General features: G+C 37.4%; 2 protein-coding genes across 6 annotated transcripts in view; both read left to right on the top strand.

Moving 5' to 3' along the window:
* Positions 1-13,567, top strand: part of LOC110460641 (tyrosine-protein phosphatase 10D-like) — a 53,050-nt gene extending 39,483 nt beyond the window's left edge. For 2 of the 5 annotated variants that reach the window (XM_021513667.1, XM_021513666.1), the window contains exons 28-31: positions 1,223-1,358; positions 2,471-2,576; positions 7,177-7,188; positions 11,550-13,567. In XM_021513667.1, coding sequence (XP_021369342.1) covers positions 1,223-1,358; positions 2,471-2,576; positions 7,177-7,188; positions 11,550-11,581 — 286 coding nt within the window. In that variant the 3' untranslated portion in view covers positions 11,582-13,567. Of the gene's footprint in view, positions 1-1,222; positions 1,359-2,470; positions 2,577-3,181; positions 3,220-7,176; positions 7,189-11,549 lie in introns of all 5 variants that reach the window. The other 3 variants (XR_002464041.1, XM_021513669.1, XM_021513668.1) reach the window with 3 other exon arrangements.
* Positions 13,568-15,850: 2,283 nt separating this feature from the next.
* On the top strand, positions 15,851-19,071 carry LOC110460654 (dynein heavy chain-like). The gene is made up of 2 exons (XM_021513689.1): positions 15,851-18,693; positions 18,727-19,071. The coding sequence occupies exons 1-2, from the start codon at positions 17,211-17,213 to the stop codon at positions 19,050-19,052; spliced, it is 1,809 nt and encodes a 602-aa protein (XP_021369364.1). The 5' UTR covers positions 15,851-17,210; the 3' UTR covers positions 19,053-19,071.
* The last annotated feature ends 357 nt before the right edge of the window (positions 19,072-19,428 follow it).

Genomic DNA, 19,428 nt, shown 5'->3' with positions numbered 1-19,428 from the left:
GTCTGTTGTCTAGATCTGTATCAATGGAGGGAGGTTTGGGGTATTGTCTGTTGTCTAGATCTGTATCAATGGAGGGAGGTTTGGGTATTGTCTGTTGTGTCTAGATCTGGATCAATGGAGGGAGGTTTGGGGTATTGTCTGTTGTCTAGATCTGTATCAATGGAGGGAGGTTTTTGGTATTGTCTGTTGTCTAGATCTGTATCAATGGAGGGAGGTTTGGGGTATTGTCTGTTGTGTCTAGATATGTATCGATGGAGGGAGGGTTGGGTATTGTCTGTTGTGTCTAGATCTGGATCAATGGAGGGAGGGTTGGGGTATTGTCTGTTGTGTCTTGATCTGTATCAATGGAGGGAGGTTTGGGATATTGTCTGTTGTCTAGATCTGTATCAGTGGAGGGAGGTTTGGGTATAGTCTGTTGTCTAGATCTGTATCAATGGAGGGAGGTTTTTGGTATTGTCTGTGGTCTAGATCTGTATCAATGGAGGGAGGTTTTTGGTATTGTCTGTGGTCTAGATCTGTATCAATGGAGGGAGGTTTTTGGTATTGTCTGTGGTCTAGATCTGTATCAATGGAGGGAGGTTTGAGGTATTGTCTGTTGTCTAGATCTGTATCAATGGAGTGAGGTTTGGGTATTGTCTGTTGTGTCTAGATCTATATCAATGGAGGGAGGTTTGGGGTATTGTCTGTTGTGTCTAGATCTGTATCAATGGAGGGAGGTTTGGGATATTGTCTGTTGTGTCTAGATCTGTATCGATTGGGGGAGGTTTGGGTATAGTCTGTTGTCTAGATCTGTATCAATCGAGTGAGGTTTGGGTATTGTCTGTTGTGTCTAGATCTATATCAATGTAGGGAGGTTTGGGGTATTGTCTGTTGTGTCTAGATCTTTATCAATGGAGGGAGGTTTGGGGTGTTGTCTGTTGTCTAGATCTGTGTCAATGGAGTGAGGTTTGGGTATTGTCTGGTGTGTCTAGATCTGTTTCAATGGAGGGAGGTTTGAGGTATTGTCTGTTGTCTAGATCTGTATCAATAGAGGGAGGTTTGGGTATTGTCTGTTGTGTCTAGATCTATATCAATGGAGGGAGGTTTGGGGTATTGTCTGTTGTCTAGATCTGTATCTCTGACTGTTGTTTGTATTGTACAGTGTTTGTGTGGGGAGGTTTGGGACCATGTCGATTATATAAGATCTATGTAACCGTGAATTAATGCTGTTTGTATTGTGCAGTGCTGGTGTTGGGAGATCTGGGACTTACATAGCATTGGACAGAATGCTACAAAATATTGGCGAACATGGTGAGGTGGATATCTTCCAAACAGTAGCGGAAATGAGGCGAGAACGTGTTTGGATGGTTCAGACAGAGGTAAGGGTATTAAAATGTTCACATGAGTTTTGTTGTCCTTTATATCAATTTGTTTCCATTCAATGAACACTGTATATTGCCAGATCTAATATAAAGCTTCCTTAAATAATTTAAGTCATTTTGAATAATTTAACTGCAGGGCAGTTATGCACATTTTTGAAAAGTGTCAGCAAACTTGTTTATGGAGGTTTCCTTAAGACGTTTTGGAGTCATTGACCAGTACGTTTGATGTAAGATCACTGAAAAACTTCTTTTTAGCTCATCTGCCTAGAAGGCAAGTGAGCTTATACGGCATGCTCAGCATTTGATATCAGCATTTATTCAAAATGCTTCTAGCCATTCCAGAATGCCTGACAAGAAGTTGGTCAGGAGTATCATTGGGCAAAGGGGACGCAATTTTATAAATGAAGGGTATGGTCCCCATGGAGGCAGAGTGTTGGGGCCCAATAGGGAAACAAGGGTTTAACTTTACAATCCACTTCTTTAAGTTTTGGTAAGGGTCCTAATCAAATATGACCTGAATCATTGTTGTGCCAGGGGAAGTTATTGTTGTATAAATGATGGATGTGGATCCTCCAGATGGTAGATGGCTCAGCCAAATGAAAAAAAATAAAAATCTTTCAAATGTTATATCAGTATGCATGGTTGAAAGGATTTTACCGAGATTTGATTTAAAGGACCACTCCATTCAGTGTTTTGTACATGGAATGTGTGACTCTTTGTGCCTCTTGACAGGACCAATGTTGGGAATAGGAGTAAATCTTTAAAAGCCTACATCTTATGTTCAGGTGAAAGGATTCCAACCATATTTACTAAACTGGAATAAAAATAAATTGTTGTTTGTAATACATTACAGTAACAGCATGGCATCATTTGGGGACGATAAGGGAAATGAGGGAATTTTACAAGTTTGATTATTGTGTTTAGAATCTAGATTTACATGGGGTCGACACTGTAAATTAAAATACAAACCTATCAAGCCACCGTTTTGACTTCCATGAATAGCACTGATACAGTTAACATGTGTTTAGATGGTTAGACATGATGAGGTAATGTGGAAAATATAACAAAGTTTCTGATCTTCCCATGCTTTATCTCCTTCTGTCTTACAGCAACAGTACATCTGTATTCACCAGTGTGTACTGTGTGTCGTAGAGGGGCGGGAGGATGAACACCACGTCTACGAAAACGCAGCATTCTCAAACGCAGGTTATGAAGGTAGGTCATGTGATCATATGAAATTGATTAGTGTTAGATTGTGAGTATATGTAGCTGATAATTAATGGTTGTTGTGAGTAGTTGACCTAGTTGATGTTGTGAGTATACCAGTAGTTGACACAGTGCCTGTTGTGAGTATACCAGTAGTTGACACAGTGCCTGGTGTATGTACCTGTAGTAGACTTTTGTGGTTGCTATATTTGATAAATATTGCTGTACTTGTTGTGACTGATATTGTGAAGTCTGGGATCCTTTCATTATGTAACTTGGGAGGTTGACATGATTTCAAAACAATCATTACAAAATCATTATTAAAGTTCTCTGTGCTATACGACTCGTTTCTTACAGCTGCTTAGTGTAAACTTAGTGTAAATTTCATGGTAGGAAATGCTCACATTTATCACGTTTAATAAATTGATGTGAAAATATCCAAATGCAATTAATATATTTATGGTAGTTGCCAGCATGAACGGTTCCACACTTGAGAACTTCACTTGTGCACTATCATGTTGGCTAACAAAGTTCTACAGCAGATAGTATGACCAGACTGTTTATTAATATAAATAGTCCTATTTTTAATCTGACTGGTTTAATCATTTCAACAGTCTCCACTGCATAATGGAAAGGATTTCCAATTATTGTGGTATGTATATGTACGCTAGAGCTATGTAAGAAACCAAGAAACATATTCCATTCTGACAAACGCATGAAAGTGTATAGAAAATGGGGATTATTTGAATTGACACACAGGAAATGTTAGAAACTGCCGATATAGAGTATCGCTGATGCTTTGTTAACAAATCACAGTTGACTAAAATTGTTCTAGTATAGTAAGCTTTCATATATACAAGTGCCATCTAATTATGTGCCAGACACCTGATGGTAGGCCATTGCGGCTCTATAAGTGTTATGAGGTGGTCAAAGTAAATATCCTGTTTCTTTTCATGTAGAGCTATCCTGTCAAAGATCATGTAATGACTGTGTACTGACATTGTCTTGACCATGTCCTGACCATGTGGTGACATTGTTTTGACCTTGTCTTGACTTTATGATGACCCTAGCTATACTGATGTTGTGCTGACTTTATTTGTTAGATAGAAGGACCCCACCTCCAAAATCAATGCTTGACTATACCTATAAATACTAGCCAATATATATATAGAACTCTGCCTACAGCAAACCTATGCCTTTGTATGCCTAGTAGATATAGCTACAGAAAGTTTGACTTTTTACACAAACAATGTACGTGTTAAACGTGTCGCAACGTTTCAAGACCGACTGGTGCCTTTGTCATGCTGAACACGTACAAATGTTTGTGTAAAAAATAAAACTTTGGTATCACATATTTCCAAACTGATGAATCTCATTGAAGCTACAGTAGATCTTGCTTGCATTGGTAGTCAGCTTGTCAGTGTCTCGTACCCTGACAAATAGTTGTGATAGGGTGAGTCATTGACTTACCCACACGTCTGCTTGGTCATAATCAACTTGTAGGCAGTGAGGTGTGCTTCAGTACAGGATGTTTGACTCCAGTAGCCTCTCTTTCATATGTTTTGTTATTCATCATATACACTTCTCCTTGAATTAACTTTACCTCCCTACATTTTACTTTAAAAAGCACCTAAGTTCCATATCCCATTCTGAGCTCCTTGAAAAGCAAACCTGTTGGCGGTATCTTATTTCTTCTGTCCCTGAATGTTAACACTATCAGGTAGTCACACTAATATGTACGTTAATAAACACTGATGATGAAATCTAAATAAGTAGATCTCAGATGCAAGGTTGTCTGGCTTCTGATTCTTTCTATAGCTAATGAACCCAAAATATCTGGGTAGCAGTTGGAGGTAGGTTATCTAAATATCACTTATATATACACTTGTATGCTACAAAGGGGTTAACAGAAAGGAAAATGTTTCATGTTTCTGGGTGGAAACATTCTATCTATATATCAAAAGGCAAGCTAAACATTAAACGACTAAAATGTGGGTTTCTAGCAAAACCATTCATGTAAACATGAAAGTGGTTCTAGAATAAGTGTTATGGTTCGGTCAAATTTGATTGAAAGGTGTTATAGAATCTTGGTTGCAAATTAGGGTCAATGATATTGTAATGGGTTCTAGAAATTGAGGTAACTTAGTCATTGATATTATTGTAAGGGCCCCGGGCTCTAAAAGTTGCAGCTGCAGTGTGATAAAAAGTGTAAGGAGTTCAAGGAGTTAACGCTACAATGTCATTTATGTTATAAAGGTTCTTTGAATTAGCACGGTTATTGATACTGTTACAATGTAGATAGTTTCTAGGAACATTGGGTAACCAAGGTCAGTGATACATCCTTTGTGTCTACTCGATAATGTACACAGAATACGTGTAAACCAGAACAGATACGATATTGTCATGACTGCACTACATCGAAATGTATATAAACATATAATTAACGTCCACAACAAGATTTGTTCTACCAAGTCAAAGATACAGTAACACACAGTAATGAAAAGATATCACAGCAGATATATACAGAGCTCTGTCAGCCTTGTTGACTGGCTCTAGCAGAACACTTTGTACTGTATGTTCTGTATGTACGTACTTCTGTGTCGGAACAGTGAACAAGATTAATTGTCATACACTCCCTGTGGATAATTTCCTCATCTTCTTCACAGACAAGAAGACAGCATCACTTCTATCAAATACAAAGATATTTTTTGAGTGAAAAAAAGGTTTGGGTTCCAAGTATTTATTCACACAGAACTATGTGTTATTGAACGCATGTGCGTAGTGCGTGTACATTTCTTTAGGAATTATTGAAAATGTATGCTACAACACCAAGTAGTAGAATATATTGTAATGATCATCTTCAACATCGTAATGTTAAAAGATGAAAGGGTAACACCGTCCTTGCTTGAAACTTATTAAAATTATACTTCCATCAGGATTGAAAATTTATCAATTTCTAACAATCTGCTTGTTTTGGAAACTGATAAAAACATTAAAATGTCTAGTCGAGAAGGCATTAGGTTCCATTGTAAGACCAGGTATAATATGGTGACATTCAAAGTAAGTAAATGTTAAATAAACAGCTCTTTCTATGTTAAAATAATTAAATTAGAAGCAAAAAAGATTAGAGTACAAATAAATCAATAGCAATTTTTTTTTATTTCAAAATACATTGTTGCATAAGGTTGTTTATTGATTGAATTATTTCATCATTGATGTCTGAAATTTGATAAGGAATTCAATTATCCAGAAATGGCTGTCAAAATTTTAATTAGATTTGGAAATTTTGACAAAGTTGGTTTGGTACACCACATTTATTAAGATATTTTTCTATTTAATTTATTACATGTACATTAATCTGTTTCAAGTTTCAATCTATTTTATCACTTATCAGGAATATCTTAGATACATCTTCAATATTTTATTCATGGAGTAAATAAACCATTCTACCTTCAAACATGTGGGTGCAATACCAGTATAAAGGCCGCTTAGAAGAATCTTCCTTAACACAAAGCTGAATATATTATTATTAAGTGTTATTCGTTAGTAAAATCCCTATTTGCTTATAGGCTGCTAAGTGTACACATACAGAACCTTGTTAAGCACAAGTGACATATCTACAGTACAGTGTACTTCCATGAAATTCTAGTTTCTTATAGGCCAGTTACCTTTCATTATGTGTATTGTATAGATCATGAGTAGATGACGAAACTTAAATAACATATATGAGTCCTGTATTATAAAGAGCTGATACTTAACAGGTGTAATAACAGAGTTCTCACCTCTAGGTGTTAGTTACTGTTAGTACTAGGTGTTAGTTTATGATAGTACTAGGTGTTAGTTACTGTTAGTACTTGGTGTTAGTTACTGATAGTACCAGGTGTTAGTTATTGTTAGTACTAGGTGTTAGTTACTGATAGTACCAGGTGTTAGTTACTGTTAGTACTAGGTGTTAGTTACTGTTAGTACTATGTGTTAGTTACTGTTAGTACTAGGTGTGAGTATACAGTTAAAGTATGGGGTTGAGGGATATAGCAAGTTTCTTGTGTCTTGAGAACAGGTCTTTTTCCGAGGCGAAGCCGAGGGAAATAGGCATGGTCAAGGGACACCAGAAACTTGCTATATCCCTAAACCCTATACTTAAACAGTTTTATTATACCGATACACACTGGAGAGATAGTTTTAACTAGAAAATATTTGTAAACCATAAGCTGTATATAGATTCACGTCCCAACTACCCTTTTGATGGCAATGGAGCCAAATGCTTCCGAGTTCAGTAGCAAGCTCCGCTCACCTTGAGCATCGCTTCCGAGTTCGGTAACAAGCTCTGCCCACCTCTCACCTGATTGGCTCAGCGGAAAAACCCGAGTGTAGGTGTGTTTTAGTTCCCAGACTAATTACACATAGGACTAAAACACAGTCAGGCAAAAGTAGGGATATATTCGATTTAACCAATTACTTTTATATAGAGTAAATAAAGTAGAGGTATATTAATTACTGTTAGTACTTAATAGATGTAAGTTAGTGTTACTGCTGATATATATATGTCAATCAGTCAATTCATGTGACATTTTAGTACATTATGCCCTGCCTAAATCTTTGATTCCAGCTCATGACAAAGGTGCGTTTTTTGACTCTCTCATACTTTATATCTCTTTAAAGTTGTTATTTTGAACTAAATGCATAGGTATTGTCTATTGCACGACTCTGGTAAAATGTGTTTTTGTTTTGTTTGTGATTGTTCTTTTGTTCTGCCTTGAAAACATGCATGGTATTTTATCATTGAAAAACTTTCATTCAAAATTTAATTAATTTTTACTTTTTTATTCTCTACCGGGAGTGTACTTATGACAAAGTAGATGTTTTAGACAGGATTTGACTACAGTGACTAAGATCTATATGTTCTAACTAGAAGGGTGAATTGGCTTGGATATTAAAGTCTATAATATTAGGTTACAGGAGACTAGCCTATCCTCCCACTGGACTGTCACATGGTCCTGTATCCTCTTATTTGGACCAGTAGCAGGGCTTTTATCCTCCCATCGGAAATGGAAGCTTTGGTCCTTTTATTGACGTCACGCAGGAGGCAGAAACATGACCCTTTGTTCTCCCACAGAGGACTATAGCATGACCTTAATTATCATCCAATGGTAGCCGAGGCTAGGATCTTGCTATATTTCCAAGTTACCTTGTTATATAACAAGTACATTGTAGATATTGGAAGCTGAACATTGAAATCTGCTACATCTAGGACCAGGAGCCAATGAACTCACTCACCATATGAATCAGACACCCATCTATTTTTGATAAGCATGATTTGTTTGACCATGCATGTTTATTAATATTAATCCTTTCAAGAATGACATTGTTTTCATTAATTAGAATCTGATGATCATGTCCAACTTTACAAGTTTGGATTGCATGAGTTTGAAATTTGGAAATAATAGTGAACTTTGTTGGTTTCCAAGGTTACTTGCCAGACTGTAATTAACTGCTTCCTGTTTTAATCTGCCACAAGAGCTCAGCTAAGTTGATTGCCTGTAGCCGTGAGTGAACCTTAGATTTGACAAATGATCCCTCCGATATTGTTGTCAACTTACATCTTTTCATTAATCATAAATCAAATTACTTGGAAGTTGTGAGTTTATTTTTGACAGACTGAGATCCTCTACTGTATATATAATGACCAGGTAGCCCATCAACGTTATTGGTTATTTTGACACGCCTACTGAATGTTATATTGATGCACCGATTTTTCCTGCAGTTTTGGTATATATTTTTTAGAGTTTTTCTCTGCAAAATTACCCATATAACCATTGACTGCATGCTGTTAGCACTGCTGCTACTCAATGGGGACTGCTGCTTAACTGACACCAGGAACACTGTCAGTTGCTGGTATGGACTGAATGTGCTGTCACAGAGTCCAGCTGACATTAACGTAGCCCTGTAACAGCATTTCTTAAAATCAACACTGAATGTGTGTACGGCACGTTTTCACACCCTATACGTATACTAATACGATGTGTAAATCTGCCATGGTGTTAAATGAAATAAAGGATGACTCACGTACCATATTCATTTTCAGGTATACAAGACAAGAGTTTTAAGTTTCCCATCTTGTCAAGTACTCTAGTGTGATGAACTGGAGAGATTGACTCCCCAAGTTCCTCATCTAGTTACATGTATACTAGAATGAAAATAATCCTGCCACCTTAATTCCCAATATAGATCACGCCATCATCAAGGTGCCAGCCCCGTCATCTATGTTCCTGTTAGATACTTATAGCCACTGATCTATTCCTGGAAGATAATCCAGACCCTTTTTTTCAGTAACCATGCCACTGTCTGTCCCAGGAAATAAGTTGGCCACTTGTGTTTTCTGGAGATAATCAAGCCTGCCACCTTCTTTCGCAGTAGATATATGCTGGCACCTTTATTCTTGGTAGATGATCTGCCTCCCCTGGTAACCTAAATGTTCTCAGAAGATGATCTGACTCCCCTGGCAACCTTTGTTCTCAGTAGATAATCTGACTCCCCTGACAACCTTTGTTTTAGGTAGATGAACTGACTCCCCTGGCAACCTTTGTTTTAGGTAGATGATCTGACTCCTCTGGTAACCTTTGTTCTAGGTAGATGATCTGGCTCCCCTGGTAACCTTCGTTCTAGGTAGATGATCTGGCTCCCCTGGTAACCTTTGTTCTAGGTAGATGATCTGGCTCCCCTGGTAACCTTTGTTCTCAGTAGATGATCTTACTCCCCTGGGAACCTTCGATCGCAGTAGATGATCTGGCTCCCCTGGTAACCTTTGTTCTCGTAAATGAACTGACTCCCCCTGGCAACCTTCGTTCTAGGTAGATGATCTGGCTCCCCTGGTAACCTTTGTTCTCATAGATAAACTGACTCCCCTGGCAACCTTTGTTCTAGGTAGATGATCTGACTCCCCTGGTAACCTTTGTTCTCGTAAATGAACTGACCCCCCCTGGCAACCTTTGTTCTAGGTAGATGATCTGACTCCCCTGGTAACCTTTGTTCTCAGTAGATGATCTGGCTCCCCTGGCAACCTTTGTTCTAGGTAGATGATCTGGCTCCCCTGGTAACCTTTGTTCTAGGTAGATGATCTGGCTTCCCTGGTAACCTTTGTTCTCAGTAGATGATCTGGCTCCCCTGGCAACCTTTGTTCTAGGCAGATGATCTGGCTCCCCTGGTAACCTTTGTTCTCAGTAGATGATCTGACTCCCCTCCTTTATGGTACACAAACTGGCAACCTTAAGCTTTGTTTCCTTTACATAATTTGACAACCTTCTTTCTCAGCAGATAATCCTGATAATTTGGCCAGCCATCTTCTTCTTCTCAGAAAAAAATGCTTGGTTGTGAGAAGTCTGGATTACTTGGACAACTTTGTATAGAAAGGGCCAAAATCACACTGGTTGGATATGGGATTATAAGACTCTTTCTTGCCCAGAGGTTCAGGATAAGGACATTCCACCAAAGGGGTTTTCAAATGGAGTAAAATCTGAGGCTCTGCCTATAGGGCTTTGCACCAATTTGAAAACCCAGAGATGGAATTTCCCTATCCACACCCGTGGACATGAAAGAGTATTATTCTCTCATTCCAATCACTAGAATTCATTCTGAAACCCCCCCAAAAGAGTTGCAATTTCCTGGCATCACATCATTGTTGTCCCACTTCGACATCATGCACATGAAATAGGGTGCATTACCGTAATATAAACATTTCTGACATCCCTTTCTTACCCTGGAAAGTTCTGTAATATACTCGCAGTAAAGAGAGAGATTATTAGGGGCTGGATAGGTATCAATCTAGGTTATTATAGGGGCTGGATAGGTTGACAGCTAGGTTATAATAGGGGCTGGATAGGTTGACAGCTAGGTTAGTATAGGGGCTGGATATGTCGACAGCTAGGTCATTATATGGGTAGGATAGGCGGACATCAAGGTTATTATAGGGGTTGGATATGTGGACAGCTAGGTCATTATAGGGGCTGGATATGTCGACAGCTAGGTCATTATAGGGGCTGGATATGTGGTCAGCTAGGTCATTATAGGGCCTGGATATGCTGGATATGTGGACAGCTAGGTCATTATAGTGGCTGGATATGTGGACAGCTAGGTCATTATAGGGCCTGGATATGTGGTCAGCTAGGTCATTATAGGGCCTGGATATGCTGGATATGTGGACAGCTAGGTCATTATAGGGGCTGGATATGTGGACAGCTAGGTCATTATAGGGGCTGGATAGGTGGACTGCTAGGTCATTATAGGGGCTGGATATGTGGACAGCTACGTCATTATAGGGGCTAGGGCTGGATATGTGGACAGCTACGTCATTATAGGGGCTGGATATGTGAACAGCTAGGTTAGTATAGTGGGCAGATAGGTGGACAGCTAGGTCATTATAGGGGCTGGGTAGGTGGACAGCTAGGTCATTATAGGGGCTGGATAGGTGGGCAGCTAGGTCATTATAGGGGCTGGATAGGTGGACAGCTAGGTCATTATAGGGGCTGGGTAGGTGGACAGCTAGGTCATTATAGGGGCTGGATAGGCGGACAGCTAGGTCATTATAGGGGCTGGATATGTGGACAGCTAGGTTATTATAGGGGCTGGATATGTGGACAGCTAGGTTACTATATGGGTAGGATAGGCGGACATCAAGGTTATTATAGGGGTACGATAGGCAGACATCAAGGTTATTAAAGGGGTTGGATAGTTGGGATCTTAGTGGCTTGATTAGCATTAGGCTTAAAAGTACATGATTTTTGCCAAAATCAACCAAAATGATCAGAGGGTGCATTGATGTATTTATTTGCCTTTTCTGAAGTCAAATATGTCATTATTTTATAGTAAACAGACTCATTCATGTAGACCCATTGTCATTAGCATGTAGTGTTAAATAACTTGTATGGAGATACCTGGCTTTATTGAAAAGTAAAGAGTTATTCAATGTTTTACTTTTCATTGCAGATGATGAAGGCATCAATGTGGAAGTGCCATGAATCGGGAATCTACACTCAAGCAATGCTGATTTTAGAGTTAATTATGAGGACAAGAAAAGGAATGATAGAGGGTGGATCCCCTAATACCCACACAATGTGGAACTGGAGAAGGAAAACCTACAGCAAGAAATGTAGAACCAAACTGACCACACAGTGCCTTTATAGGAAAGATTGTAATTATGTGTCTTTCAAGGCATTACATTTGTCTTAATGCCAAATATTTTAGTCCATTGGAATTTAGTCAGTACAGGGATTGTGCAAAGTTCTCAACTAGTGAGAGTTGATTTAGGGGTATGTAGATTACACTGCTATTAACTGGGCATTAACTGTCAAAGTGTTCTCGTCTCATTTCACAATCTAGTGACCTCTTTATTGACCATCTATACATACATGTCTTTCATCCCACCTGTGAAAATTAAAGGGAGGTAATTCCCGTACTAGTGCCTAATATTTATATGCATTGTGCCTTGTTTACCAGGTGATTGTGACCATGCAGTGGCAGACATTTCAATACTTATCATTTCTGTTTTACTTTAAATCAGAGAATGCTGATTAAGAATCCTGAAGTTTCCCTAACGATACTTACCTGGAGACAAAACACACTTACCTACCTAGAGACATACATACTTTTCTACCTGGAAACAATATCTCATGAAAAAGCAATCATTTATTTAGTGCATACATTAACAAAGTGTCAAATCATGAATGGACAATTTCAAAACCTCCAACACATCACAAGAAACCATCTTCCAAAATATAGTGTTCGAGTCACGGCACAGCACTGTGTTGTATCTTTGAGCAAGATACTTTACTCCGCTTATTCCAGTCTACTCAGGTGTAAATCATGAGTAAGCGGTTGGGCAGTACTAGAATTGTAGAATGCTAGCTGTGAGTGGTGAAATGGCAGCACTGGCTTGTTTCTATCAGAGGAAGGTACAGCTGACGTAGTCACATTGTGTGGTAGGGCTTGTTTCTATCAGAGGAAGGTACAGCTGACGTAGTCCCATTGTGTGGTAGGGCTTGTTTCTATCAGAGAGAGGTACAGCTGACACTGTGTTACATTGTGTGGTGGGGCTTGTTTCTATCAGAGGAAGGTACAGCTGACGTAGGCACATTGTGTGGTAGGGCTTGTTTCTATCAGAGGGAGGGACAGCTGACATTGTCACATTGTGTGGTAGGGCTTGTTGCTATCAGAGGAAGGTACAGCTGGCACTGTCACATTGCGTGGTAGGGCTTGTTTCTATCAGAGGAAGGTACAGCTGACGTAGTCCCATTGTGTGGTAGGGCTTGTTTCTATCAGAGGGAGGTACAGCTGACACTGTGTCACATTGTGCGGTAGGGCTTGCTTCTATCAAAGAAAGGTACAGCTGACACTGTGTCATATTGTATGGTAGGGTTTTGTCTCTCTGTTGTATGTGGTGCTAGCATTGATTATAAAGCTTAATATACCTTGTTGAATGACCATCATAATGTCATCTTTTAAAAGAGAATTTCTTTTAAACAATGATAGATTTGTTATATTATACATTCCAAAATCATTTTTTCTCTTGCACAAAGGACTTGTATTATTTAATGCTACAAACATATTAAACATTTTATAGATCAGGTTTTTTTGTGAGTACATTATTAGTCCACGTTCTAGGAACATGATCTGCCGGAGACTTTGGTCAGTGTGGGTATTGACTTAGTATATTGATTGTACTTGACGTGTTGTTGAGTTCAGAGTATGTTAAATACACTCTAGTACTGCCAGACAATTTAATCGCCCATTAATTTTAACCACCTGTCAGATTTGTTATATGTATATATATTGTACCACATAAAACTAAATGAGAGAGATTAAGTGTTTATTTTTAATGTTTAATGTTTAAAGTAATTTTTTTTTTTTCATGCTTGCAGTTCATAGATATAATTTTCTCCCACACCTGACAGATTTATCTCCCGTTTTGCCGGTGCTAGATTTATCTGTCTCCGCCCTAGGGTTGAGACGGGGGGATTCCCCTATTCATAACAATGGCATGACGTCACTTCAACAATACAATGACGTCACGTCAACAATCCATCAACAAATTGCCTGTATGTGTTTTGGGTCCATGTTTACCTTTATTTCACATTAAAATACTGTTAGATATGGGAGAAAAATAATCAATCGCTACTGGTTGTGTAAGATAGAGAAATCTCAACCCTCGGACTAAGATTTTTTGTCCAGAACTCGGCAAGCCTCGTTCTGGACAAAACATCTTGGTCCTCGGGTCGAGATTTCTCTATCTTACACAACCAGTAGCGATAGATTCTATTAATACAGATCTGACCATTTGACATTCGTCTCCAACAGATCTGACCTTTGACATTTTTTCTGTCTTTATTATAAAACCACTAATATTATATACCCTCACCGGTTAATACACGTAATGTATAAAATCATCAGTATTAATGAATTACGCATTTTTTGTTGTTTATTTTTTTTTAACCATTTTTGCCTTGGGAATCAAAATAGATACCATATCTATGGAGAAATTTTAAATACTGTGATATATCTAATGTAAAACATGTATACCTCACCCTTAAGACTAGATTATCATGCAGAAAATATGTTTCTTGTAAAGATAAAAGCTTGATTTAATTGGATTTTATATTGTCTGCAAATACTAAAACAAACAGCTAATTATTTCATACGTCATATATCTGGCATTTCACAAACTCTGGAGGTTAATCTTTGTCATTACATTATTTAATGTATTAGTCAAAACAGCATTGTTCATATATTTTTTATACTAATTACATATCTAGACTTAGAATTAAATCACAATTAATGTTACATGTTATTGTTATGTCGCATGTAATGCTATAATGTCGTACAGAATCACTAGTAAACATCATTATTATTTTGGAGAGTGTTTGGTTTTCCGGGAGGCTAGGTTGTGAAATCATATTACCAGGTAAACTGTATATCTTTTGTTGTAAGATCGAGTCAATAAAGAAAACCTGTCTGATTTAATATGAGTCTTTTGTCACAGGTACATGTACAGTTGTAACAACACTGAATGTTTGAGGGCTCGGATTGGTAACAAATTTTTATTACGTGATTATACGTTGATGTCGATCACAGTGCACAGACTTGTCACACAGTTTACGATATCTTGCCATTCCTTCTAAATGAAACTAGTTTGTTATATGTGTGTTATGATGTAAAGTCTATAGTCAGAGATTGTAGACTTATATTTATATTTAATATCATGGTGATTTACACATTTTCATTTGGTCAGCAAAGGACACAGATTGTACATAAAATCTAATTTTATATTCATGTTTGCCTTTGTATATATATATATAAGTATTGTAAAACAATTTCATTGTACATTTTGTGCGGGGATAAGTTGTGTATGATATACTATGACAATGTAGATATTCCTATAGTGCTTTAGTACCGGTGCCTTACCAACCAGGCCAAGGAACAGTTAAATCTAAAACTCCTACAAATCTGTTTCACCTTAAGATCTTTACAACTCTCAGAGAGGTTGATTATGTAGGACGCTATCACCAGATATCTACACTTTATCACCTAAGGATTTTTTTTCAAATCTTGACTATCACCAATACCTTAACAACTACTAAATCTGAAATGTCATGGATCAGGAGCCGTAAGATATCAATTGTCTTGCTGAAAAATATACCTTAAATCTAAGACTGTGAAAAGCTAAAACATCAATTTTCTTGCTTAAATACCTGAAATCTAAGACATCTGAAATCTAGAACATCAATTATCTTACAAGAGGATAATATCTCAATTGTAAGACAATTTTTCCACCTAATTCAGTTGATACTGTATGCCAGGGACCGGTCTACTTAACATATTACTTAAACTTGCAATGTATTCTAGATTTCAATGCCAATAAATTATTTGGTGATATCCAAGAAAAAGAAAAAGTCTAAACTGTAAAGAAATGCAACTGGGTTTTTTAATCTAAATTTGTCAAGTGGGTTTGTGTAGTTGTTGAAGACAGTTTTTGCCAAATCATGTCATGTATTATGTACAAAAAATGTGGATGCAGATTGAATTTTTGCAGTTGGACTGAAGGTGTTTGTATTGTGTTTAAAGGACAGCTGGTTCTGTTGATTGTTCAAGTTTTTAAGCTCTACACACAGAGTTGATGGTCTTTTGTATAATCTATGCACAGGGTCGGTGTACTGGTATTTTTGTAAACTGTAGATACATGTACGTCGTTTATATGTTTGTAAATAGAATTATTGGAATGTATTTATGTTTGTATATATTTGTAATTTACAAAATTCTAAAAATTCTATATCACATACAAAATGTGATTGAATAAAAAAATATATGATCAAGATGACTCCTCTATTACATCAACATTGACCTTACAAAATGTCGACACATTACTAATGTTACATTAGTACCTCAATATCTAAGAAACTACTTGTTGAAATGAAAATGATTTATTTGTACAACCTTGTCAGCTTTTAACTCTGTTCTCATTGGCTTGAACAGCTGTTACCATACATTTTTGTACTGTGGTGCAAGTTTTTTTTGTTCAGCAATTGTCCATCTACCAACTTTTTGACATTTTCTCTTTTTTAGACTACTGTCGGTGTAGCTATCAAAGTCATTTATTTCCCCATCTGAAAGTTTCCCAGAGGAAAATATTACTGGGCTATAACTAGCTTATAATTAATTTTTTCATCATCAGTATTTTAGCTAATTAAAAGACTATGTTATTCATGCACTAAACATCTTGTTTTCTAATTGTACTGTCTACAGATAGGCTTACAAGGATGAGTAAAAAAATGCCACACCTTTGGGTGGTAAAGGAATTCAAGTTACCAGGGCATCAAAATTTTGCTATAAATCATGGATAAGTGATACAGCCACCATGGGCCTCTTGTTTGTCATTAGATAAATTTCAATATGATTTTGTCAGGGTTTAATTATTTTTATCAACTTGGTCTCCAGACATTATTTTGAAGCTGTCCATTATAATACAACCAGTTGTATTATGTTCCAATATTATCATTTCCTATTGTATTGTTACAGAATCATATTGGCTCCTAGTCTTGATATGTCATTATCTAATAATTGTAGTATTCTAGTCACAAAACCAAGGCCAGAAATAATTCTATCGAAACTCAAATGAATTCTTGTGATTGGCTTAACTGAGATATTGGGGGCATTGTTTCTTCACCTTGAATTAAAACGGGTTTTTATGAAGTTGATCTGATTGAGAAAAAAAGAAAAAAATCAGCATTCAGTAACAAACAAATGATTTTTTTTCGCCACCGATTTATCTCTGCTAGTGAACAAATATGTAGTGTGGACACAATATATTTATGTACATGTTTGTTTTCATTGTTTGTAAATTAATAAAGAGGACTATTTCCCCTGTTAATATAAAACTATATGTTGTAATGGAATATATCACTGCCACTCTTTGTACTGGTGAAAGCAACCTTTTGAAACAAATTTCCTTCACTTTGAAATACAATATATTTATATAATTGCAGCATTGGAATTATTCCTTGTTCAATGTTATTATAAACAAGCATTCCGTTTTATCATTCCGTTTACAAAGAAAACTATTTGCAAGTTTTGGTTGTTAAATTTACAAATAAATCTATGTTTATATTTTCACACACAACAAAATTATTTAGCTATACTGTACTGTATGTTGATACAGCTGGTAGCTACACTGTACGGTATGTTGATACAGCTGGTAGCTACACTGTACAGTATGTTGATACAGCAGGTAGCTACACTGTACAGTATGTTGATACAGATGGTAGCTATACTGTACAGTATGTTGATACAGCTGGTAGCTACACTGTATGGTATGTTGATATAGCTGGTAGCTACACTGTACGGTATGTTGATACAGCTGGTAGCTACACTGTACGGTATGTTGATACAGCTGGTAGCTATACTGTACAGTATGTTGATACAGCTGGTAGCTACACTGTACAGTATGTTGACATAGCTGGTATCTACACTGTACGGTATGTTGATATAGCTGGTAGCTATACTGTACAGTATGTTGATACAGCTGGTAGCTATACTGTACAGTATGTTGGTACAGCTGGTAGCTACACTGTACAGTATGTTGACATAGCTGGTAGCTACACTGTACGGTATGTTGATACAGCTGGTATCTACACTGTACGGTATGTTGATACAGCTGGGAGCTACACTGTACGGTATGTTGATACAGCTTGTAGCTATACTGTACAGTATGTTGATACAGCTGGTAGCTATCCTGTACAGTATGTTGATACAGCTGGTAGCTACACTGTACGGTATGTTGATACAGCTGGTAGCTATACTGTACAGTATGTTGATATAGCTGGTAGCTACACTGTATGGTATGTTGATACAGCTGGTAGCTATACTGTACAGTATGTTGATACAGCTGGTAGCTACACTGTACGGTATGTTGATACAGCTGGTAGCTATACTGTACAGTATGTTGATACAGCTGGTAGCTACACTGTACAGTATGTTGATACAGATGGTAGCTATACTGTACAGTATGTTGATATAGCTGGTAGCTATACTGTACTGTATGTTGATATAGCTGGTAGCTACACTGTATGGTATGTTGATACAGCTTGTAGCTACACTGTACAGTATGTTGATACAGCTTGTAGCTACACTGTACAGTATGTTGATACAGCTGGTAATTATGTTGTACAGTATGTTAATACAGCTGGTAGCTACGCTGTACGGTATGTTGATACAGCTGGTAGCTACGCTGTACGGTATGTTGATACAGCTGGTAGCTACACTGTACGGTATGTTGATACAGCTGGTAGCTACAATGTACAGTATGTTGATACAGCTGGTAGCTACACTGTACGGTATGTTGATACAGCTGGTAGCTACACTGTATGGTTTGTTGATACAGCTGGTAGCTATACTGTACGGTATGTTGATACAGCTGGTAGCTATACTGTACTGTATGTTGATACAGCTGGTAGCTATACTCTACTGTATGTTGATACAGCTGGTAGCTACGCTGTACAGTATGTTGATATAGCTGATAGCTATACTGTACGGTATGTTGATACAGCTGGTAGCTATACTGTACTGTATGTTGATACAGCTGGTAGCTACACTGTACAGTATGTTGATACAGCTGGTAGCTATACTCTACTGTATGTTGATACAGCTGGTAGCTACGCTGTACGGTATGTTGATATAGCTGATAGCTATACTGTACTGTATGTTGATACAGCTGGTAGCTACACTGTACGGTACGTTGATACAGCTGGTAGCTACACTGTACAGTATGTTGATACAGCTGGTAGCTATACTGTACTGTATGTTGATACAGCTGGTAGCTACACTGTATGGTATGTTGATACAGCTGGTAGCTATACTGTACGGTATGTTGATACAGCTGGTAGCTACATTGTACGGCTTGTACCTTTACGTAAGCTATATGTTTTTGATGTACATTTATGATTAAATTGATGAAATATGATTTTGTTTTCCTTATTTTTTTTTTTATTGCTCAATGGACTTCAAGCCACGTTAATTTATGCTTATGTGTTGTGTTGCCCATCATTCCCTACATCAATCTTTTTCTTAGATCTATCACTAGACTAGCTGAAAAAAACTTTCGATAAACTTTCCAGTAAAAACCCTGAACTAAGGAAATACGTTTTGATTGATATGAAGGGCATACCTTTGTTCTGTAAAGTTGGGCAAAATATAGGAAACTAGGGTTACAACTTATTTGATAACACTGGACTGTGTTTGATTTAGTTTGAATTGAAATATTCATGAGCAAGATTTACTATATCTAAAAAAAATCGTATTTGTCAGTGTCCTAGTAAAT

The sequence above is a fragment of the Mizuhopecten yessoensis genome, unplaced genomic scaffold (assembly GCF_002113885.1).
Source record: "Mizuhopecten yessoensis strain PY_sf001 unplaced genomic scaffold, ASM211388v2 scaffold10447, whole genome shotgun sequence".
NCBI lineage: Eukaryota > Metazoa > Mollusca > Bivalvia > Pectinida > Pectinidae > Mizuhopecten > Mizuhopecten yessoensis.
The sequence above is the reverse complement of the archived record's forward strand: the minus strand, read 5'-3'. Positions and strand labels throughout refer to the sequence as shown.

Excerpts from the sequence above, each read along its gene's own strand:
- LOC110460654 (XM_021513689.1), top strand. The coding sequence starts at position 17,211 with ATGTTTATATTTTCACACACAACAAAATTATTTAGCTATACTGTACTG. Across the intron at positions 18,694-18,726 it reads ACTGTATGTTGATACAGCTG|GTAGCTATACTCTACTGTAT; the intron begins GTAGCTACACTG and ends TTGATACAGCTG.